General features: G+C 44.0%; 2 protein-coding genes across 18 annotated transcripts in view; one reads left to right on the top strand and one right to left on the bottom strand.

The window, feature by feature from the left end:
* Window positions 1-4,781, bottom strand: part of ATG4C (autophagy related 4C cysteine peptidase) — a 51,609-nt gene extending 46,828 nt beyond the window's left edge. The window contains exon 1 of one of the 4 annotated variants that reach the window (XM_053248319.1): window positions 4,741-4,781. The gene's annotated coding sequence lies outside the window, so the exon portion shown is untranslated. The other 3 variants (XM_053248318.1, XM_053248316.1, XM_053248317.1) reach the window with 3 other exon arrangements.
* The window catches only part of DOCK7 (dedicator of cytokinesis 7), a 212,440-nt gene continuing 189,282 nt past the window's right edge, over window positions 593-23,750 (top strand). For 9 of the 14 annotated variants that reach the window (XM_053248310.1, XM_053248309.1, XM_053248308.1 and 6 more), the window contains exon 1: window positions 16,343-16,785. In XM_053248310.1, coding sequence (XP_053104285.1) covers window positions 16,748-16,785 — 38 coding nt within the window. In that variant the 5' untranslated portion in view covers window positions 16,343-16,747. Of the gene's footprint in view, window positions 611-16,333; window positions 16,786-23,750 lie in introns of those variants that run through there. The other 5 variants (XM_053248312.1, XM_053248311.1, XM_053248307.1 and 2 more) reach the window with 3 other exon arrangements.

The raw sequence follows: 23,750 nt of genomic DNA, 5'->3' as shown, positions 1-23,750 counted from the left end.
GAAAGCTTAAAAGAGGGGAGGGGGCTAAGTAGCATTAAGCAAACAAACATAATGGATTGCTGTGGTTGAAAACTGAAATGTCTGTTTCTATGTTACTGTTGAAAAATGAATTGTAATTTGTGTGATATCACCATCCAGATGGAATAGTGATACTTGCTTGACTTTTAGATGAGAAAGAATGCTTCAGCTAATGAAAATCATTCAAACATACAAGTACACACACAAACACACACACACCCCTTCCCTCCAACTCTATGAGAGGTTCGCATGTACTAGTAATTATCCTCATTTCACCTACACCCTTTCCCCACTTAAGTAGACAAATATCCTTTACTGGTTTGTTGCTCTTTTTTTTTTTTTATGAATTCTTGTGGTGTGTGTGTTTTAACCAAGAATGCTTAAATAAATGAATTTGCTTTTAATAGTCTTTTACCAATTAGTCCTCAAAGAGTCACTGACCAATATTTCAGACACCACCACAAAACGCAGCCCATATTTGAAACTCCCCACAGAGCAGCTCTCCCTTTTGCTACATCAAACGGATTTCAAAACAACTGCCCCGTTCCACGGCACACCAACTCCACAGAAAATATGACAGGGGAGACCCACCGTAAGTCCCATTGCCTCGGGTTCTTATTCATCCATTAGAAAAGGTGCGCTTTTACACAAACCCCCCCAGTCAGCCCAGAAAGCGCGCTTCTTCCCCAGCCAGAGAGGCGCCCTGAGGAACCCGAACTCCCGAACGTCGCCCCCAACCCAGCAGATGCGCGCTCACCGAATGTGTTGAGGCCACATCGAGGCGAAGCGGGCGAGCAGAAAAGGCCCCGCTAAACTCTCCCTTTTCGTTCCACCACCGACTCTCTTGATCCACACCAACTGCCATAAGCTCCTGCCGGCAGCCCCCCACCAGTAGCAGCACTGTTTCCGGGACAGGGGAGGAAACAAAATCTGCCTACAACGCAATACACCACCAACCGGGGGACTCCCAACTGCAGTGGCCTCACGCGCTTAATTGCCCGGAGACCACACGTACCAGAATGCATTGCTCCCCAGGAGTAAGTGGTCACCCCGGCAATGGGGGGAAAGGCATTCTGGGAGACGTAGTGCCCGAGGTTCAGAGAACTGGCTTGTTTGACATTCGGCAAAATTTGGCAGTTACACACCTCTTTTCTCACGATTCATAAAGCTAACTGAATTACAGTGGTCAGTGCCCTCGGGCCTAACTGTATATTGTAATTTAAACAAACAACAACAAAAAAAACTCGCTGACAGAATAAATTATTCATGAGTAGTACCATTGAAATCAATCTGGGACAAGTTATAACTAACTTGTTCAATTAATTTCAATAGGACTACTCATTAGTCATTTAGAATGAATGTCAGCCACTATTCCTACCTAGTACGGCCTTTCCTGGTAAACCAGAACTAGAGGACAACCCAAAAACAGTTTATAAGAGTAATCTGAGGGGAGAGGGACCTGCCTGTCTAATATGTTCACTCTCGATCATGTTCAGAATTAGGTTTTTTACATACCACCGCTAATCTATATTTAGATGGTTTGTAGTAAGTAGTCAGTCACTGGTCAAATCCTCTTCATGGAGGCAGGTGCACTTAACTAGTTTTGCAGAAGCGAAGAGTGTAGCAGTCAACTGGGGCAGAGATTTTGTTCAATGTACGCCAACTGAAGTTGTCTTCCCTGGTATGAATCCAAATTTGGTGCTTGGTGCATTTAGCAGATATAACTAATTGCCAGTAGGTGGCTCTCTTAATGTAAGGTCCTCTGTGGATAACCCACTGATTTAAATATAATTATTTTCAGAAGGTAATTATTATATATATAACAAAAAATATACTATTCCTTACAGCAAGAAGCAATTCCAATTACATTATGGGCAAAGCGCGTGCACGTACGCACACACACCTGCTAACTTGGCGAAGAGGCACCTTTTAATGTGGTGATTCTCTTTATTTAGCATGGGGAGAGTAACTGGCCCTATCCACCCCCAGCACAGTACCTCCAGTGACTGTTGCTGGTGTCTATCTTGTGTTTCTTTTTAGAATGTGAGCCCTTTGGGGACAGGGAGCCATCTTATTTATTTATTATTTCTCTGTGTAAACTGCCCTGAGCCATATTTGGAAGGTCAGTATAGAAACTGAATGAATGAATGGATGGATGGATGAATAAATAAATAAATATGCCGATTTAGGTTGCCCTATCCCTAAAAGCCACAATGTCAGTATGGTTTGCAATGGGAAACGTTGGTCTGTGATCATAATAAAGATTGGTTGACTGATACAAAGGGAAACTTACATAATCTACTACAGCTGTTCTTCAAATATTGGTTCCCAAGGTCCTAGTTTTGCAACAAGCTATTGAATCTACCGCACAGGAAGTTTGTGTGTAGATTTTCTACACTCCAGCCCTAAAAATGTTTTATATCCCATTGAAACACAGATAACATTGCACTGGAGTAAGAGGTTTAAGACCAGGGTTCCAGAGGGCTTTAAGAGTTAATAATAAAACTGGTCATGTAGGTGTTATGATATATTAAAGCATGTGCCCCCTGGTAAAAAAGAAAGAAAAAGAAAGAAAACTCTTTGGCAATTCAGTAACCCCAGGACAGGCGTTTTAGAACAATGAGCATTATCTTGGACAAGCTGAGTCACAGTTCTGACTTACTCATTGGGCAATCATTTTTGGATCTCATAGATATGCACCTCTATTGTTAATGATGTGTTAGCTGTCTGAAATTAAATTAAAACTAGGAACCAGCAATACCCTCCAGGGCCAACATCACTGTTGAACTCAGGCCTAGATATGTCAGTGGTGGCAACTCACGTGGCAGCCTACATACTACTTCAGGAGAGCAGGGTGACCCCTCATGAGACAGAAGGGTCACTTTGGGAGGATGAAACATGAGCATACACAGATGGATGTTGAAGGATGAGACTACGTAGAACCAAGAAGAGGGAGGGCTTACTGGATCCTACTTGAACCTCAGTTATATCCTTCCAGTGCTGGTGGACCTGTTTTTTCAGACTTTGCTCTTTCAGACTTTTGCTCTTCCAGTGCCTGCTCCCAGGTTCTTTGACCCCTTCTTACTTTCTCCCCTTTTGTCCCTTCGGTGCCTGTTTGGATTCTGTTGATCCAGATCTGCTGTGACCCCTACTTCATGGCCTAAATTCAGACACTAGCACCCATTGCTTCTTGGCCCTTATTGCCCTTTGGGGTTGCCTTGCCTGAATACAACACAGCTGCAGTGACAGTAAAATTCGGGTAAAATTCAGGCAAAATTCTCCTTCTACGCAACCTTTAGAGATGCAGTAATGCTGGCAGTGGACTCTAGACCAGGGCTACACAACTTCAGCCCTCCTGCAGCTGTTGGATTCCTATTGTCCCTGGCTATTGGCCATTGAATGTCCCCTATACCTGTTCTCCAAATACTTGTTTAAACAAGTATTGGAGTGAGGGTATAGCTGCCATTTGGGTGAACAGCCCTTCCCACACATGATAAAAAGAACTAGCTGACCCCACACAGAGCATCTGTGCAGTTGTGTACTGAGCCTGTGACAACCCCCGCAGCACGCTCCCCCCCGCAGCTCTCTCGCTCGCTCTCCCCCGCCTCTCGCTCGCTCTCCCCTGCCGCTTGCTCTCTCACTCGCTCTCCCCCGACACTCGCTCTCTATCCCCCGCCGCTCGCTCGCTCTCCCCCGCCGCTTGCTCGCTCTCTCTCCTCCCACTGCTCACTCACTCTCCCCCGCCGCTCGCTCGCTCTCCCCCCGCTGCTCGCTCGCTCTCCCCACCTCCGCTCGCTCGCTCTCCCCACCTCCGCTCGCTCAGTTGCTCCCCCCCCCCGCAGCTCTCCCCATTGGGCGGGCCAGGGCCAGGCCATCCCACCACCGCCTCCCACCTTCTACTCCCAGCTGGTAGGGCTTTGCTCGCTGTCTGCCCACCTCCTCACCACCGCCCTCATTTCTCCCCACCACCGCCTCCTCTTCCTGGCTGGCAGGGCTTCGTCCGCCGTCCACCCACCTCTTCTGGCTGGAGGGGCTTCGCCTGCCAGCCCTCTACCTCTTCATCCTGACCACAGCCATTATTTCTCTCCGCTTCAATGCTGGAACTCTTGCATGCTCTAGAGCATCTGCGCGTTAGTACTTGATTGCTCCCCTCACCTCAGAGATCTGCCCACCCTCACCTGGTCTGCACTCCTGCTCCTCTTCCATCCCGTTGCTTCCATCCTCCTCACCCTTCTTGGTCGTGGCTGCAGCATTGCTGCTGCCTATTGGCCAAGCTGCAGCCCCCTATCTCCAGAGACCTCCCCACCCTCACCTGAGCCCCACTCCTGCTCCTCCCTTCAGGAGCAGCAGCAGTGGTTGACTGGGCCGTTCCTCGCTGCTTCCACCACCATGGCCGTTCGTTCCCCTCAGGTCGCTGACAGGCTCAGGCCCATTGCCTGCCTGCCTCCCTCTTACAATGGCCTCAGTAGCCCCAAACAGCAGCAGTTGTTGCCCGGACCCTTCCTTGCTGCCAGTGCCGCCATGGCCACTCATTCCCCTGTCAGGCTGCTGACAGGCTCAGTCCCATCCCTTGCCCTTCCTTCTGTCTCTCTTTCCCCTCCCTTCTTTTTCTCTTTCTCTTTCGCTCTCCTCCACTTGCTCTTCACTCTTTCTTCCCCCTCCCTTCATGTTTTTTCTCCCTCCCTCCCTTCCTCCCTGAGTTAACAGATTTTGTTCATTTACACAACGGCATCCTCCTTCTCCTGAAGGGGCTCTTTCCTCCCTCACGACATGTCTTTTAGAAGAACCCTGCCTGCTATCCTTTTATATCCAGAACATCTCCTGACCAGTAACAGCTACATTCCAACTGACCTTAACTATCCTCCTTATCTGCATAGGGAATCCCCACTGCCCAATCACCATGGTGCTTCTGCTCTCACATGCTCCTTCTCCCTATCTGCATATGGAATCCCCACTGCCCAGTCAGGTGCTTCTGCTTGCATACTCTGCATATGGAATCCCCAGAGGCGTATCTAGGGAAAATAGCGCCTAGGGCAAACACTGAAATTATGCCCCCTGTCCAAACATCTGACACCCATCTTTCAGATAACTTTACCATTATATCAGCTGAAAAATACAAGTCAAGCTCCTTAATCTTTTAATATTTAAAAAAATATTTAGCAGTGGACCAAAAAATGCTGGAAAATTACAAATTTCAGTGTGCTGGGGCTCATGAAATACCCAAATACTATGTGGAGGTGTACTTGGAAAATTAAGCAGAAGTGCCTGTCTAATTCTCTACTATGCATTGTAGCATCACTATTATATAAGTTTTAAAAATAAATCGAGAATTTGACTTTCCCCAGATACTCTGAAAATAATTAAAGGATATGCAGAGTAAACTGTGTCACTGCTTGGGATATATTCTAGTATTTCAGAAAGACAGTTAAATTGAGAGAAAGAGCAAGAAACTCCCAGTGGCCTTAATACTAAGGATTTCACACTGATTCAAAGCCAAATTCACCATGAATAGCCATATTATTAAGACATCACATTTAACTCACTTATCACAAGAAGCAAAGTAAGAGCAAATGAATCCAATTCTAGCTCATAAGCTTCAGCTCAGTATTCACAAGCCCTGATTCTCTGTACAGAGTGCCAATCTGAATATGTGTAAAGTGTCTTATATTATATTAATTTTTTTAAATTTTTTTTACCGGTAGCCCCTTTGGGGGGCTTCCTAAAGACCGTGAGGTGGGTCTGCAAAGGTAACCCCCCCACTGGCCTCTAGGGCCTCACAGAGGCCATTTGAGCATGCATGGTGGTTATTTTGTTTTCGGCAGCCATTTTTTTAATTTTTAAAAATGGCACCCCCCTTCAAGTGGTGCCTGGGGCATGTGCCCTGCCTGCCCTACCCTAGATACGCCCCGGGAGTCCTCACTGCCCAATCAGGTGCTTCTGCTTGCAAACTCAGCCAATCGCTTCCTTCCCACCACGTCGCCACGCATGGCCCGTCTTGGAGAAATAATAATATAGATAGATGCTAGGAGAGCAGAAGGATCTCCACAGAAGACATCCTGAGCGGCATGTTGTCAGTAGGTTCCCTTTTTCTTATGATGGGCTGGTAAAGTCTTATCCAAACAGGCCCCAACTATCCCTGACAGTGGCAATGTGTCCCTTTTGGTCCACATTGGATTGTGGAAGGTGAATGTACTCTCACTGTCCCACCATCCCAACATAATTTGAGAATAATACATTAGCTTTGCTCTTTGATTGAGTGCTGGGCACCCAATGTTAATTACAGGAGGATATATCTCCTTGCGTGCAGCATCTGTCCTGCAGACAAGCACTGTATGCATGGAGAGTGGGTTTCTCTGATGTAACCTGTTGCTGGCTTTTAGGAATGATCTGTTATATTTTACCTTCATCCAGTGCTCAATCAGTGCATTATGTAAAAAAAAATAATAATCAAATATTACAAAGATACCATAGGTATGAAGAGACTCTCCTCCCAAGAGAAACCAGTATCCAAGATGTGCTGTGAACCCCTGGACATTCCCATTGCTCAAGGAAGTGGGCCAACTGAGGCAGTGTAACAATGTGTAACTCTTTTTGTTCAAAGATGATCTGGGGCTATTATAGATAATGAAAAAGTGCCTCCTGGTGGCATGTTGTGTAAGAATCCTGCAACTATTTAAACTCCCTGCTAACTTGGCTAAGAGACACCTTTTAATGTGGTAATTCTCTTTATTTAGCAGGGGGAAAGTAATTGGCCCTGTCCACCCCCAGCACAGTATATCCAGTGATTGTTGCTGGTGTCTATCTTATGTTTCTTTTTAGATTGTGAGCCCTTTGGGGACAGGAAGCCATCTTAATTATTTATTATTTCTCTGTGTAAACCGCCCTGAGCCATTTTTGAAAGGGCAATATAGAAATCAAATAAATAAATAAAGTAAAGGCAAAGTGTGCCATCAAGTTAGTGTCAACTCCTGGTGACCACAGAGCCCCGTGGTTGTCTTTGGTAGCGTACAGAAACAGTTTACCATTGCCTCCTCCCATGCAGTATGAGATGATGCCTTTCAGCATCTTCTTATATTGCTGCTGCCCAGTATAGGTGTTTTCCATAGTCTGGGAAACATACCAGCAGGGATTCAAATCAGCAACCTCAATAAGCAGCGGAATGGAGGTCATATGCACCCTTGTTAGATAGAGGGCTGCGAGCAGGAAAGGAATAATCATAGTTTACAAGGAGGAGTGGTATGAGAATTCAGGACTTTATGGCTCTCAGACTTGCCTGTCAGCATTAGGAACAAGATTTGTTGTTCACATGAATTTTAGTGGATGGTGTTATTTGAAGCGTATGAAAATGTGGGGGTAGGGGGTGGGAAACAACCCTGCACCTTTCCATGTACTTATTCAGTTTCCCGTTCACTTCCTTTGGTTAATGTTCCATGCACTGAAAATTTTTTGAGTCAGTCAGTCTATGATATCTGTTGGTCTTCCTTACAAGGTCATGTATACATTTCTACTAGCCTCGCCCATCTGTTATGATTTAAGTTTACTGGCATAGTCAGATGTAGTAGCTTGTTACTGAGCTGCAGCAATGTTGGAAAATATAACCAGAAGGGTGCACTTTCTCCCTCCCCCCCCCTATATATTTGCCCGTTGAAATTCACTGAAGCAAAAGTTTTTGTTTAGCTTTACACTAGATACACAAAATAGCCCTTCAATCTACTGTGTAACAGTGGGATGTAGTATAATTGTAGTTGGAAAAGGGATATTTATGTATTGATGCTATAATTTAAATACATACTTCTCTTTACATATGGCATGATGAAAGGTTTCCCATCCTGTTTTAATAAGTGTATTCTAGCTATTGCAAACCTTCAGCTCAGGAATCCCATACAGATTGTGTGTGTGTGTGCGTGCGCGCGCACGTGTGTGTGTGTGTGTGTGTGTGTGTGTGTGTGTGTACACGTGTGTGTGTGAGTGTGCGCTCACAGACACACTTACTTAAATGTTTTAGTTATGGGACAGACTATTCCAGTCACTGCATTACATCCAGACTAAGCTATTCACGAGTATTTCCACTGAAATCACATTAATTTAAATGGGAATACTCAGTGCTAATTTTCTTCAGCCTGTCAGTCAGATTGAGGGAAGGATATACTGAGCTTCAGCGTGCTATGTAGCCAGCCAATCAGGGACAGAGGAGGAGGGTCTCCACCTCCTCCCTCCCCTTCTGCAGTGGACTCATCACTGAAGGCACATTGGATTCAAGCTGGTGATCCTTAGATGGGGAACAAATAGTGTGGCTACAGTGTGGGGAGGCCGAAGGACTTGAGTACCCCCGTCAGCCCTTCAAGTAATCCTAGGCGTACTAGTACCCCTGTTGAGAACTTGTGGCATTCTGTATTGGATAAGAATGATAAGCCTGTTTGCTTCTGCCTATACCTCTTTGCATTCCTCTACTTTGTTATTTGCCAAAATTAATTGTTTGAATATACAGTGAGGATTGTAAATCTAGAGGAAAGAGTTGTGATATGCAAGGACAAGACAGGGGAGTTGAGTCAGGAATATTAATGGTTTAATGAGACAGATATATTTACAGAGAAGCAAGTTCAGTCTGCCATCAGTGCTCTTGCTGCTGGCAGTTTGTTAAGCCTGCCTCTAGTCCAGGACTGGACTAAAAGTAACTAAAGCACCATTAAAAAGCTGGCCTGGATCAAAGAATGGATTAACCAAACACACTGGATAACATTGGCTGACATCCTTCCTAACTCATTTACTTGACAGAAGTCCTTCTGAAATTATATGATATTTAGAGTAAGTTCTGAGTAGTACTATTGAATCTAGATGTCAATCACTATTTAGAAAAACATAGTATTGCACTGAAGCTTTTGTGCGCTATTATTGCACCATCCTGCATTTTTAAAAACATGGACACCCAAGATGGCAGTGAAGTGACAAATGGACTTTTGAAGGGATGTGAGGCAGATGTGAGGAAACTTGTGAGGGCATGATGACAAATAAACTTGTGAGGGCGGTGTGAAAAATGAACTTGTAAAGGTCCATGAGGTGGTGGTAGAGCCTTGCAAGGATACACAAGGTTGTGGTGGGCTGCCTTTGAACATGGAGCTTCTACATCAGAGAATGTATACTGCCTCCTATGAGCACCTAGAATTCTTCCTTTGAAAGTTAACTTTCTACATCAAATATATATTGCCTATAAATATGGCGACCCCACTTAGCCACCATGGGTGAATATAACTGTTAAATGTATCTTTCCCACAGTGCCCAGTCACATTTTCTTTCTCAAAAAGCCTGGAAATTCAGTAATACAAAAACCCTTGATGTAGGATAAGCATTAAGGAGATTTAAATTTTTACTCATGCTTTAAAAAGCTTGGAAATTTATGGGAAGCTGCACCTGTTGAATTTCCCTTCTTAGCCCAATCTTGTGCTCAAAGATCAAAGCAAAGTGTGGGTGCATGGATCCCAGTTTTTAAAGCCAACATAATATAATATACAATGCTGTACAAAGTCTATATCAAATGCTGTGTAAGTTCAGATTGGCATCTTAACTTGCAATTTAAGTTTTAACGGGCTCGTTTGGTGGGGACTCAGGACTGGGCTTTCTCTGTGGCTGCCCCAGGGCTTTGGAATAAGCTTCCTGCTGAAATAAGAGCATCTCCTTCTCTGTTTGTTTTCAGGAAGACCCTCAAGATCCTCCTGTTCTCTCAGGCTTTTAATTAGAATTAATTTTAATATTTTTTAATTTTTGTTTTAATAATTTTATTATATTTTCATAGTCATGTATTTTAATTTGTGACTTTTAAATGTTTTAAATTTTCTATACCACCTAGAGTTATGCATATCAGGCGGTATAAAATATGATAAATAAATTCCTAAGGTTTTTAGAACATGAGTGAAAAATGTGAAGGATCTTAACTCTCATCTTAACCCAAGGGTTTTTGGATTACTTAACAATATACATGCTTGAATTTGTTGAAGCTTAATAAGACAGAAGAAACATGAAGCTAAGGCAATATACTTATAAGTAAAGGAATATGCATGATTCCATTAGATTGCCTTTCTACAGAACGGAAAATTTTGATACCTTTAGACTGCAGTCTCAGTGGGATAGAAATAGAGTAAGAAGCAAAGAAAATTACTTAATTAAAAGTAGCTATTCTGGACACTTCCCTTACTACTAATAGTTTCCTCTAAAAATGTAATTGTGTGCCATGTGCTTGGCAAGTACATCTCTGAAACTATATTGAATATGCCTTGTAGATGACGTAATTATTTGTTTTGGAAAGCACCAAAAAGAGTTTATGGCCCACTCTTTCTTCATTAGCACCTGCAGTCTTTTGTGATCTATAAATATAACAGTAGCCTGGATTTTAAAGACAGGTTGTATTATATATCTGATTCCTGTTCAGCAAGAGGAGGCTTGTTTTTTAGGAATAACTGGGCAAGAGGAAAATAGGAAATGCTTAAACAGGAAATGCCTTTCAGAATACTACATCTGGCTTACCACATCTTGGCTTAGCCTACTTTTCCATGTTTTTTCTGGACATAGTGAGTTACAGTTTGGATAGCTGCAAATATATTTAAAAGCCTTTGGTCTACATCCCTGTTTGGTTCAATTTTACTAGGGAAAGTAGCTTGTGTTAACTTTCCTATATACAAAACAGGTTGCATTAGTTGGTCATAACAACAGCCCTGCTGGATCAGACCCAAGGCCTATCTAGTCCAGAAATCTGTTTCCCACAGTGGCCCACCAGATGCCTCCAAGAAGCCCACAGGTTAGAGGCAAGGGCATGCCCTCTCTCTTGCTGTTGCTCTCCTGTCTTGGGGTTAGCAGTTTCATCCTCTCAGGTTACAGCAATATTTAACATCAATAATGATGTCTTCAGAGTAATTAAGTACAGTGTAAGCCTAATTAAATACAGTGAGACTTGCTTCTGAATAAACACACACAGCATTGGACTGTTAATCTTTTATTATTGGAGGGGAAGGAAGAGGTCCTGTGTGTCTGCAGTGCTGAGTATATACAAGTACTGATTTCTGGTATTTGGCCATGACATAGCAACGCTGAAATTGTTGTACCTTGGGCCTCAGAGATTTAACACTGTGCCCATTCTAGGCACAGGCCACATTCAGAGACTAAAAACTGAAGCACATGGACCTACAGTATGTAATTTGGTAGGCTAGCAGTAGGGATGTGCACGAACAGTTTTGGAGGCCCTTTTATGGGCCTCTGAACCGGTTCGACACGAGCACTGCCCGGCTTGAGGGTTAAAATGGTGGGGTGTTTCTCTGTGTGTGTGGCTTTAAGGGCAAGGAAGGATGCACTTACCCCCCTCGTCGTATTTTCCCCGCCAGCGCATGTCTCGCTAGAAGCCCATTGGGGTGGCAGAGTACCCCCCTACCGTCCCGCTCCAACATTATCCAGAAGGACCTGGAAGTAGCAGCTGCGACTGCGTGCATTGCTTGTGTGTACACATCACATACATCACGCACACGCACCAACGTGTGCGCATATGAGTGTGATGTGTGCGCGTGAGCGACGTGCGCAGTCACAGCTGCTACTTCTGGATACTTCTGGGTATAGTTGGAGTGAGGAGGCAGGGATGTACACTTCCGCCCTGATGGGTGGTAAGTTCATCCTCCCATGCACTTAAAGCCACCACCACCCCGCCGTTGAACCGGTCCCTGCTGGTTCTGTGCACATCCCTAGCTAACAGTACGATGCCATAGCTACATATGCTTAGCAGAGGAGTAATAATTTAGTGTTTGAAGTATGAGTATTGGTAACCATTATATGGTATGACATAGCTGTTTATTTGTTAATTATATCTGTACACTGCTTTTCTATTAAAATGTACAAAGCAGTGTTTAGGCTAAGTTGTTGATTATGATTATTATTACGACACTAAGATATTGAAATAATATGTTCTTGCTTACTGGCAAATAAAGAATGCAGCTCTGTCCTAAACACACACACACACTCACTTTCTCATATTCATATCTATCTATCTATCTATCTACATACATACACATATACGTATGTATGTATCAGACATTGTTGCCCATGTGAAATGCTATGTCCTTCTGTGAAATTTTGCACAATGTGTACTGTTAACACAAAAACAAATCAAAGCAGGTCTGAATCCGAGCAGTCAGGCAGGATATGACAAAGCAGGGAGGAATGAGGTAAGCAACTTTTCAAAGCAAGATGTTCATGTGAGCTGAATATTACAGTTTTGAATGTTTTACTGTGCATATGGAACTTACTTTCTGGAATTTGCATATGGAATTTTAACAGGCATTCAGAGTTAAATTTGCATTCTGGAATTTGCATATGGAATTTTAACAGGCATTCAGAGTATTTTTTGGCAGATTAAAGTATCTAAACAAAAGAACGCTATAGAGATCTACTGCTGTAGAGGAGTAGTGGTGGAGTGTTTCCAATTTTGAAACCTTTGTTGAAAAGCAGTATACAAACATCTGTAGTAGTATTAGTGATCAGAATGATGAGGAGAACTGGTCTTGTGGTAGCAATCAATTTATCAATCTTTATTAAGGTCTTTGACCACCAGAAAGTAGATTACATTAAAACAGCATTAAAATGGGTTGTGCCTGAGCTGTGAGAGTAAATAGGTGAAAAGCGATACACTGTTATATAGCTTCTGTTCTTAGAACTGTGGTTAAAACGTGTAAAGTTAGCGTAGGATGGGTGAAATGGGTAGAATGGGTGAGACTATATGAGACTTTTAAGTGGTTAAAATCTTAAAATCAATCTTTAAAACTATAAAATGCTATGGAGTTTAAAACTAAACTGTGTGACTATACGGTGTGTTGGGCCCGCTTTGTTCTTGCTGTCTGTCAGGGCCTGATGAATTTTACACCCGGCCACGCAGAATTTGGCAATGTTACGTGTGATAACAGGGTTGGAGTCAGAGAGCAGGGACAGAACTACCATTGTGCAAACGGGTTCAAAGAATCTGGACCGCCGATGGGAAGGGCCTCCAAAGCCTGCAGGGGTCTGTGGCTCAGGCTCCGTAAGAGCCCAGGAAGAACTCCCACTGCCCAGGCTCCAGCGAGCCCCGAGCCAGCTCTGCCCTGTCATTTCAGGCAGTATTTGCTGCCTGAAAGCCTCTATTTCCCTTTCTCTCCCTCTGCCGAGCAAGAAAAAGGGAAATAGCTGCTTCCAGCTATTTTGAGGAAGAGAAAGGGAAATAGAGGCTTTCAGGCAGCAAACTCTGCCTGAAATGACAGGGCAGAGCTGGCTCGGATGGAGTTTGCTTGGGGTTCTTACGGAGCCTGAGCCATACCCTGTGAGTATGATGTCACACATATGAGACGTTGCTTGGGGCTGCTGGGTGGGGCTGGACCCAGGCCGCCATTCAGCTGGCTCTGCACCTGGGAGAGAGATGTAGAAATGGCTCGAATGACCTGGGGACTTGACTAATAGTGGAAGGATGAGGGTGATATGAATGTCTCTGTAGAATGGGCAATGGAGGAGGACATGCTCTGTAGTTTCAACCTGCCCAGAATCACAGGGACACAGGTGTTCTGAGTTGGGGGTCCTCTTGTATCTGCCTTCTAGCACAGCTGAAGGAAGGGCTCTATGGCAGGCTAGGGTGAAGGCCTTTCTGTGTTTTGGGGCTTCCAGCTGTGTGAGGTATACAGCGGGTGATACAATGTATCTTAGTCTTTCATTGATGAAGAAGTTTGGGACTCTGCCTAAATCGGTTTGGTACTCTATGTCCATTATACGTTGTTTGATGAGTGTGTTTGCTTGTTCGAAAGTAGGATGGGAGGGGAGAGTACCAAGAAAAATAGTTTGGTCAGACGTGTTCATTTCGAGGTGGACTGCTAGTTGTCCTGTGGTGTTAGCAGGGCTAGACCCAGTAGGATGAGGGATAATCCAACAACAAGAGTGAACACTGTCAGCCTAAGTTTATTTTGGTCATTTATTGAGAAGTTAATTTCTCCTTCTGAGTTACAGTTTTGAATATTTGGAACCAAATGGCCCCAGGACATGGTCTGAAGGCACCAAGATCCAAAAAGTACAAAATGGTTCTGTGCTGCAGGGAAGGGGAGCTTTAAGAAAAATCATTATGTTGCTGACCACACAAATAGTGCCTACTGTATGGGGTGGCAGATTGCAGATCCTCTTTCTTAAAGTTCGTCTGCTCTCCTTTTTCTTAAAGCTTCCCACTCCCCTCTCTGCGGCACCGAACCGGTTCAGACCTTGTCCAAACTGATTGTGCCGAACCAGTGCTTGAAACTCGGTTTGTGCACACCCTTATACAGCAACCTTGCTCAAACTGTTTGGGTCAGAATCAGTGCTTACATGGGAGACAGCCTGAGAACCCTATGTATGCCACCTTGGTTCAGATGAGACTTTGTTTGACTACCCCTCGTCATGTAATAAGGATGCATTGACATGCACATCCTTCCCTCACTCCCAAGAATCCCAGGACATGATCCCTTAATTGTGTGGGAAAGGAGCAGTTTGGACACTGTACCCTACCCATGCATGTAGATGTTGGGATGCAACTGCACCCATATGATGAAAGATTGGTGCTCTGGCTTACTGTGAGAGAGTAAGCCTTATCATGTGAGAAGCCAGGACAATATATTGTACAAACCAACCCCTTGCATTTCATGTGGAGAAAAATGAGGAATATAAATTGAGTTATAAATATAACTTTCCACCAACCTTTAATTTCTAATATGAAATACTAGTATTTGGGTTTGTTTGTGGTTTGTTTGTTTTTTTGAGCTGCTGGTCAGAACAAGAGCCCTCAAATAATAAAGGGATGCACTAGGAGATGTTGGAATGTCAATGAAAGACTTCACAATGGGCATACTCTCTGTGTGTCCACTTTGTTATCCAATGGGTCAAGGAAGTAGTCTGAAACCTTCTTAAATCTGGGGCACTACCAGTAAGTGGTAATTTTTTGAACAAAACAAGGAGTTGAAGATAGAGATGTGCATGAACCGGTTTGGAGGCCATTTTAGAGGCCTCCGAACTGGTTTGAATGCCGGGGCTGGTTTGAAGTTTGAAGGCCCCGGGTTTGGCATTTTAAGGGCGGGGGGGGGGGAGGTACACTTATCCCTCCCGCTGCTTTTCCCCAGCCAGCGCTGTATATTTCCAAAAACCTTCGAGATGGCAGCGTACCGCCACTACTGCCCTGTTGCCCTCATTGGCCGGAAGTACTGGGTGATGAGGGCAACGGGGCGGCAGGGGGGTATGCTGCTGCCCTGAAGGTTTTTGGAAATATATGGTGCTAGCTGGGGAAAAGCAGCAGAAGGGGTAAGTGCACCCTCCCCCCACCCTTAAAGTGCCAAACCCAGGGCCTTCCAACCGCCTGGCTGGCTGGCTGGCTGGCTGCCTGTCTGCGGTTCCATGCACCTCCTTAGTTGAAGAGTCAAAACAAGAGTTAATTTTGCATTTGCACCAGAAAAGGATACATTATCATATAGGCTTTTGCTTTGCTTTCTTCTTCCATCATATTATGATTACTCAAAGAGCCCAGGAAGAGGTTGCTACAGTAGCAGCAAACGTACAATGGTAGTGGCCTAAGCACAAGAAATAAGCTTGAACGGAGAGGGGTGATGCTCCCTTACGTACTGTTTTTAAAAGGCAAGGCCAGGGAGATTGATGTGGATGAAACTGAAAGGTATCAGGTGGCTGGGATTGCGGATGTCATTTACTCAGGTGGCTGGGATTGTGGATCTCACTAGGAAGTGAAACTTTTCCTCCATAATTTGAGCACTAGGCTGTTGAACATGTTCGTGGGCGATAAGAAATACGAAGCGGGAGCTTATCACAACGGAGGTTATGGCAAAGACAGTTAGAGGGTGTGCCGTAAGATCTCTGGGCCATATGAAGATTTTTCCTATCAGACAGAGTCAACCTTGAAAAGAAGGAGCACTCACGTTAAAGCGCGACAAAAATAAAACCTGTTTACATAATTTTTGCTTTTTAAAAGAAAGTTTCTTATATTAGAACCATTGCACTTGAAAAGTACAGAAAAGTACTCAAGTAGTGTAAACCTCATCTAGTCTAGTCAGGAACAGACTATTTAAGTTTCACTTACAGAAAGGAACAAAAAATCTGGCAACTTCATAGTAACTCTAATTCCTCATTGCTAAAGTAGCTTCCCCCCCTCGGAGTCATATACCACGTCAGATTGACCTCGACGATCCGGATCCCTTTTCTTCTGTAGGAGGGGCATAAAAACGAAAACTCCAGCAAGAATTCAAAAGGAACACTCCCTGCATTTTTAGGCGGAATCACTGCTCCTCCTCTGTCCCGTGTCTTTCAATGGAGCAAGGAGGCGTGTCCTTGAGTTTCCTTGCTTCCGTCGAATATTTGCACCCTTTGCAGTGAATGCCAGTCCGCGCCGGCATGAGCCGGGATCCCAATCACACCGAATGAAAAATTAGGGGTAGCTTTGCCCCCAATCACTCCACAGACAACCCCCGTCTAGCTAACCTTTGCCTTGCCATATATCTGCTAGGAGAGAGAGAGAGAGACCCATCTTTGGCTTAGAAGGCGAGGCTAGTGCATGGCATTGTGGCGGGTGGATAAGCACAACGACTTTTTGGTGCGTGACTCTCACGAGCATTACGGCACTCATTCCTGGCTCCTTTGACTGTCTCCTACTACTGCGGCGTCGGCGGCGAGAAAGGCGAGAAGCGCTTTTGGTTGTAGATCCTGAGCAGCCATGGCCGAGCGCCGCGCCTTCGCCCAGAAGATCAGCAGGTAAAAGGGCTCGTGCAGAGAGTGGAAGACGCATTGGTAACACTGTAGACTCAGGGGGAGGGGGTCCCTGGCGGAAAAGCTTGGACTTGGGAAGCCGCGTTAGGGGCCTAGTAGGTGCCGGGAGATGTTTCCTCCGTCTCCTAGTTGGATTAGGAAACCTGATGGGGGGCAGGGGCGGATTGCTCGCATACGCTTTATGTCTCTGTGGGGTTTTTTTAAAATGTGTGCCTGATCTGCGAATATTCACATTCTCCGTGTCCCTGGTTGCTGGTTTTCTCGTGGGTTAGCTTGATGGGTGGGGAATTCCTGGTTTTGTTTGTGTAAAAAACATTGTGTACTGCATGACCCTGATCTGCAAGCACCTTATGTGTCTGTAGGATACAGTGCGCTCCGGCTAGGGGGCGGGGTTCATTGTGGGTTAGCTCCTATGTAATATTTGGTAGGATGATATGTGTGGGAAGTGTGCCCTACTCTGCAGATCTTTTGTTATGTATTGGACTCCTGGAGGGGTGGGGTGCATTGGGTTGTGCTTTGTGGGCTTGCTTGTATGTGCATGATGGTACCATTCTGCAAGCATGCTCTGCATGTGTACCTATGTGCTGTGCTTTGGCTTGAAGGCTGGATTGCATTGTGCTTTTTCTTTTTTCTTTCATTGTCTTTATATTTGCTGAATTGAGTGCAGGTGTTTGGTCCCAACATATGGGCCCTATTTGTGATGCATTGTCCTATAGATGAGTGGATGAAGATTTTCTACCCCATCATCTTTATGTCTGTGTTTTCCTGCAAGAGTGTGGTTTGAAGCTGCACACTTGTGATGTTCTCTTTCTGTGAAGGTGAAGTGTGTTGTGATTTTGCCTGTATTGTTGTGATAATTTATGAAGTTATAGCATTGTGTGCTTTGTTCACAGTGGTTCAAAATAAGGGCTGGGTGCACCCTGCACTATGGAGATTCTGGGGTTGATTTATTTTATGTGCAGAACACATAATTACTTCTTGTCTATTGTACAGCATGACAGGCCCTTCTTTCCTCTCATTCCACAGAATAAGACTGAACACAAGTCTGAAGTTCAGTGGAATTCGCAAACCCTTTTGCTCTTTCTTTTTCCCCTTTCTTTCCCCCTCCCTCTTCTCCTCACTTAACTGACATGCTGTTCGGGGCCGGACTGGGGGCACTGAGAGGGTGGTGTAATGTATGTGGGGAGGGCACCAGGTTTTGAGCAGAATGGGTACTTAAGGGTGGGAGTCGGGGTGCAGGGGTGCCCCGCGGGTGGGGCGCACCAGGAATATGTCCTGTTGCCCTGTGGGCCAGTCTGAGCCTCATGCTGTTCAAAGGAACAGGAGAGTTGGAGTGTCTCCCTTTAAGTTTTTAGCAGTTATCGAAGCACTGCTTTTTCTTCAGGTATTTTATTTATTTTATTATTTATTTATTAGTAAAACTTTTATACCGCCCTTCCAAAAGGCTCAGGGCGGTTTGAAATACGGGGAAAGTCCAAGTTACTAAGATAGATTCTAGGCGAGCTTCTGCAGTATGTATACTCTTGCTTCCCTCCTTTAGAGAACTACTTTTTGTATGTTTGTAATTTGAGAAGAAACTATTCCCAGTTCTTGAAAACTTAAAAATGACACTTCAAACGTTTGTTTGGTGGTATTAACAGTCCTTCCATGTGAATTTTGGTGTAAAGTCTGGTTTCACCAACATGCTTTCCTAGATAGGTATTCACTAAAGTTATACACATCTAATAAAGCAGAAAATACAGAAACACTACCCCCAACCAGCGTGATAAAGTGGTTAGATTGTCAGACTAGGACAGTCCTGCGCAGGAGCCAGATGCAGCCTGTGGGGACTTTTTTTTTGCTGGCCTTGAGGTAGGAATATCCTGCAGCAACAGCAGGAGCCTTGAGAAGCTTTTAGCTTGTCTCAGTGACAAGTAACAATGGCTCAATGCAGTGGCTGCTTGAGACCAGATTAGAGGCTTGTGGGAGTGGTGGGACAGGAGAGTGAGCCACCCGCTGCTGTTTGAGTGGCAGCAGCAGTGATGGATGGAGTGGACTGGAACAGTGGCAGCATCAGCATCTGGGAGACACAAGTGGAGAGCACCCCAGAAAAACAGAGGGTCACTCTTTCAGTCAGTTCCCTCTTCTCTGAGGGGGGCCATCTCCTCTGGAAACTGCCCTTACAACACCATCCTATGCAAGTTGACTTGGAAATGCATCCCACCATGTACCCAGTAAACCCTATCCCCAGATTAAGTGTGCCTAGGATTGCAGTGATTTAGGAAGAGGAGAGGACTTGACATTTGTTTGGGGCTGGCATGCACTTCAGGTGCCCCACTGACTGAACAGAGAAAGTCTATTTTCTAGCCATTATCCATGGTTAAAATTGTGCGTCTTTTGATGCAAGGAGGAAAGATCCACAAGTAACTAGTAACTGCTTTCATTAATATTTTTAATTAACTTTAATATAATGTTGTGCTGGAAATTGATCTCGGCCCGCGGACACCAAGTCATGATTGCTTCCATTCCCCTGGGGCATTTGAGTTGTGTACTCCTGGACTAAGACTTTGGAGACACAACCAGTGTTCTCTCTCACAGGGATCCCCAGATGCTGTTGACTACAACTCCCAGAATCCTAAGCAAAAGCTATTGCAGCTGGGGATTCTGGGAGTTGTAGTCAACAACATCTGGGGATCCCTGTTAGAGGAAACAATGTACCCAACTTCAAATCCCCACTTGGGCATGAAGGACACTGAGTGCTCTTGGAGCAGTCAGTTATTCCCTGGGCTGGTTCAAATGAACAGGGATGCATGATAACATCAGGGCCATGGTGAGAATACACCTGTCCTGATGTTGCTAAAGGACATGGCAACATGCTCTTGGCACATCCTCTAATTGCATGTGAGGGTTGTTAATTGGAATCAACCCTCTACATGTGCTACAAAACCCTATTGATTCCAATGAACACTCCTCACACACAACGTGGTGTAGTGGTTAGAGTGCTGGACTAGGAGCGGGGAGGCCCGAGTTCAAATCCCCATTCAACCATGAAACTAGCTGGGTGACTCTGGGCCAGTCACTTCTCTCTCAGCCTAACCTACTTCACAGGGTTGTTGTGAAAGAGAAACTCAAGTATGTAGTGCACTGCTCTGGGCTCCTTGGAGGAAGAACAGGATATAAATGTAATAATAACAACAACAACTACTAGAGGATGCCCCTAGATAGTGTTGCATGTCTTTTAGTGACATCAAGGCAGATGCATTCTTGCTGCAGCCCTGACATTATGGCATGTAGGTGTCTGTGTTGATCTGAATCAGTCTAACCTACCTTACTGGGTTGTTGTGAAGATAAAATAGTGGGGAGCGCTTCCCTGAGTGCCTTGGAAGAAGAGTGGGATAAAAACGTAGTAATATTTCACAATATCAGATTTGGAGGAGGGAGGCTTCAGTTTACATGAGCACAAATCTGGGAGTACGTGTTTGGAAAAACATTAAAATATTATATCAAAATGCATATGAAAGAATGGCCAATACCACTGAACAAAAATCTGCTGGAATATTTTTAGTTTTTCAAAAATTACAACTATATTCTCAATTCATAAACATTAAAAAGTTCTTCTTAAAAGTTTTTCCATAACTAGTGCTCTCTCTCTCTCATACAGGTGAAACTCGGAAAATTAGAATATTATGCAAAAGTCCATTAATTTCAGTAATGCAAATTAAAAGGTGAAACTGATATAAGAGACAGACGCATTACATGCAAAGCGAGATAAGTCAAGCCTTAATTTGTTATAATTGTGATGATCATGGCGTACAGCTCATGAAAACCCCAAATCCACAATCTCAGAAAATTAGAATATTACATGGAACCAAGAAGACAAGGATTGTAGAATAGAACAATATCGGACCTCCGAAAAGTATACAGTGTACTGTGCTTGATTGGCCAGCAAACTCGCCTGACCTGACCCCATAGAGAATCTATGGGGCATTGCCAAGAGAAGGATGAGAGACATGAGACCAAACAATGCAGAATTGCTGAAGGCCGCTAATGAAGCATCCTGGTCTTCCATAATACCTCATCAGTGCCACAGGCTGATAGCATCCATGCCACGCCGCATTGAGGCAGTAATTGCTGCAAAAGAGGCCCAAACCAAGTACTGAATACATATGCATGCTTATACTTTTCAGAGGTCCGATATTGTTCTATTCTTCAATCCTTGTCTTCTTGGTTCCATGTAATATTCTAATTTTCTGAGATTGTGGATTTGGGGTTTTCATGAGCTGTGCACCATGATCATCACAATTATAACAAATTAAGGCTTGACTTATCTCGCTTTGCATGTAATGCGTCTGTCTCATATATCAGTTTCACCTTTTAATTTGCATTACTGAAATTAATGGACTTTTGCATGATATTCTAATTTTCCGAGTTTCACCTGTATACATGCCACAATTGTTTTCTGTAGCTTTTGGAAGACGGTTAAATATATTCTGCTCTTCTTCCTAGGCATTGATATTAATGTATAGGATTATTATTATGCCGTCCATGACACTTCATAAAGCATGAAGGAACAAGTTCCTGCCCTAAGGGGCTGACAATCTATAAATCAATACAAGAGAGACAACTGAAGAGGGGAAGGGAAAAGGCAGGGATAAACAAGAAGGATTTGGTGTCACCCTCCCCCATCAAAAAGAAAATTAGGCTTAGTTATGTAGGTTAGAGTCTAAAGTTCTGCCAAAGGCTTTATGGAAAAGTTAAAGCATTTGCCCAAGGAAAGTGAGAGTTAAAGTGTGTGGGAGGTGGGGGTGGGGGGAGATACAGATCAGAAGAGCAGATACTATATTCTGTATGCCATGAGATTTACTACTCCTCCTATTTAAAGTGTTGCTTCAAAAGTTCTGAGTTCTTGCTGTGATTCCTTGATGTATCATGTGAGATTGAAGCATTTAAACACTCAAATCCATTGTGTCACTCTGTTTTCCAGATCTATTTCAGGCTGGTTGAGTGGAAAGAGGAAGAAGTTTGGAATCTGCAAGCACATAAATTTAATGATAGCTGTTTGTGAATACAGTGTGACAAACCAGGGAGAACTGGAGGGCACATTAATATATGATAACCCTATTCCCAATCTGCTTTGAATAAGATTACTCTTACTCAAAAATGCTCTCTGTACTTACTCTCAAAAGTACATACTTGGGACTTCTGTCTTCTCCCAAGCAGAGATGTGAATTTTATGGAAAACTGTGAACTGGAAAAATCTCCCATGCAGTCTTTCTCAGTTGTATAAAAATTTGTATAATTTCTTTCCTCAGAAAATTTCACTATGCAAATTTTCATGATACCCTAAATAGATTGTGAACTTATCTGGCATATTATTTGACTTATATATTTAGTTTTGAAAACCCATCCTGTCAATTTCCCATGCTGTAGTATCTCAAAAAGTAGCCAAGTAGTTGACCTGAAATTCTTTATATGGGGGCGAGGGTGCGAAATCAACAGACACTGGTTTGAATGTTATACTGAAACAGATTCAAAACTTTTTGTGAAAAGAATTTTTTTTTGGATGTTCAATACATCAATAAAACATAAATGTAATCTCTCAGACACTTAGGATAATCACCTGAAAAACCATGAGTTATAACGTTGAAAATACTAAACTTGCCTAATATTGCATTCCTCTTCATTTAACTGATTAATTTTATGACACTATACATTTTTGGAAATGGAAAATTTTCCATGGAAAAATAAAGTATGGGGAAACTTTCTGTAATTTTCCATGCAAAGTTTCCAGCCCCACATCTTTGCTCCCAGGTTTGTACTCAAGCTCATTTCAAGCAGACTAGGAGGCTATTCATATGCGTGTGCAAAACTTGGCTAAGGGAGCCCAGCCCAGTTTTGCCTGCACCCAATCCTGGTGGCACCATGGCGGCAAAACCACCTATGAAGCCTGCCTTTAAAATGAGGTTAAGGGAGGAAGTGCTCGTGTAACCTCGTTGTTACTACTGTTTGTCAGCTGCTGCTAGCAGACTCGGGGAGGGAGAACTGCATAATGTACCATGCACTCCGGGGGGCGGGGCGATGTGTCCCAGCACCCTGACCCTCAGAGCTTCCAGCAGCAGCTGGTGCTCATCTGGGCGGGCGATTTGCCCACCCAGTGAAGGCGGAATGATCATCTGTGGGGAAGTAAGCTCTTTAGGGTTTCCTCTCTGTAGCCCTTTCTTACTGCTCATGAGAAAGGGCTCTAGGTGTTCTATTAACATATATTCACTTGCCCTATAATTACTCCTTGTTTGTCCCAAGTAATGAGAGGAAGCTGGCCAGATGCCTTGCCATCCACTTTGAGCAGAAAGGACTATCCATTATCTGACAGCCCGTAATGATAAAAATTTATAAAACTTTGCATGGTGTGGAGAAAGTAGTTTGAACTCTCTCTTTCTCCGCACCCCCCACCCCATCCCATATAACACTAGAGCTCAGGGGCATCCAGTCAGATTGATTGGCAGGAGATCCAGAGCAGACAAAATGAACCTAACCCTTCACACAGCCCATAATTTAATTTATGGAATTTGCTGACACAATATGTGGAGATGGCCATTAGCCTAGATAGCTTTTAAAAAGTAGATAAATTCCTGGAGGACATGTCTATCAGAGGTTACTAATCATGATGGCTATCTACTGCATCCAATTACTCATTGTATGCCTCAGAATACCAGTTGCTGGATAGCAGCAGCAAAAGAGCATTATTTGCTTTCATGACCTGCCTATAGGTTTCCTGGGACATCTGTTTTTCATCTGGGAAGCAGGATGCAGGACTACCTGAATCCTTGGTCTGATCCAACAGGGCTGCTCTTATGATGTGATTAATGGCAAATTGCAATATGAAAGCAATGCAGATGGGCCAGCATGGTCTCTTTGTACAAACCTCTAGCAAATCTGTTGAAGATGCAAGCGGGGTGATGGCAGGCCTTTAC

This window comes from Hemicordylus capensis, chromosome 4 (assembly GCF_027244095.1).
Source record: "Hemicordylus capensis ecotype Gifberg chromosome 4, rHemCap1.1.pri, whole genome shotgun sequence".
NCBI classification, from domain to species: Eukaryota; Metazoa; Chordata; class Lepidosauria; order Squamata; family Cordylidae; genus Hemicordylus; species Hemicordylus capensis.
Note: the sequence above shows the minus strand (reverse complement) of the source record. Positions and strands in the feature narration are given on the sequence as shown.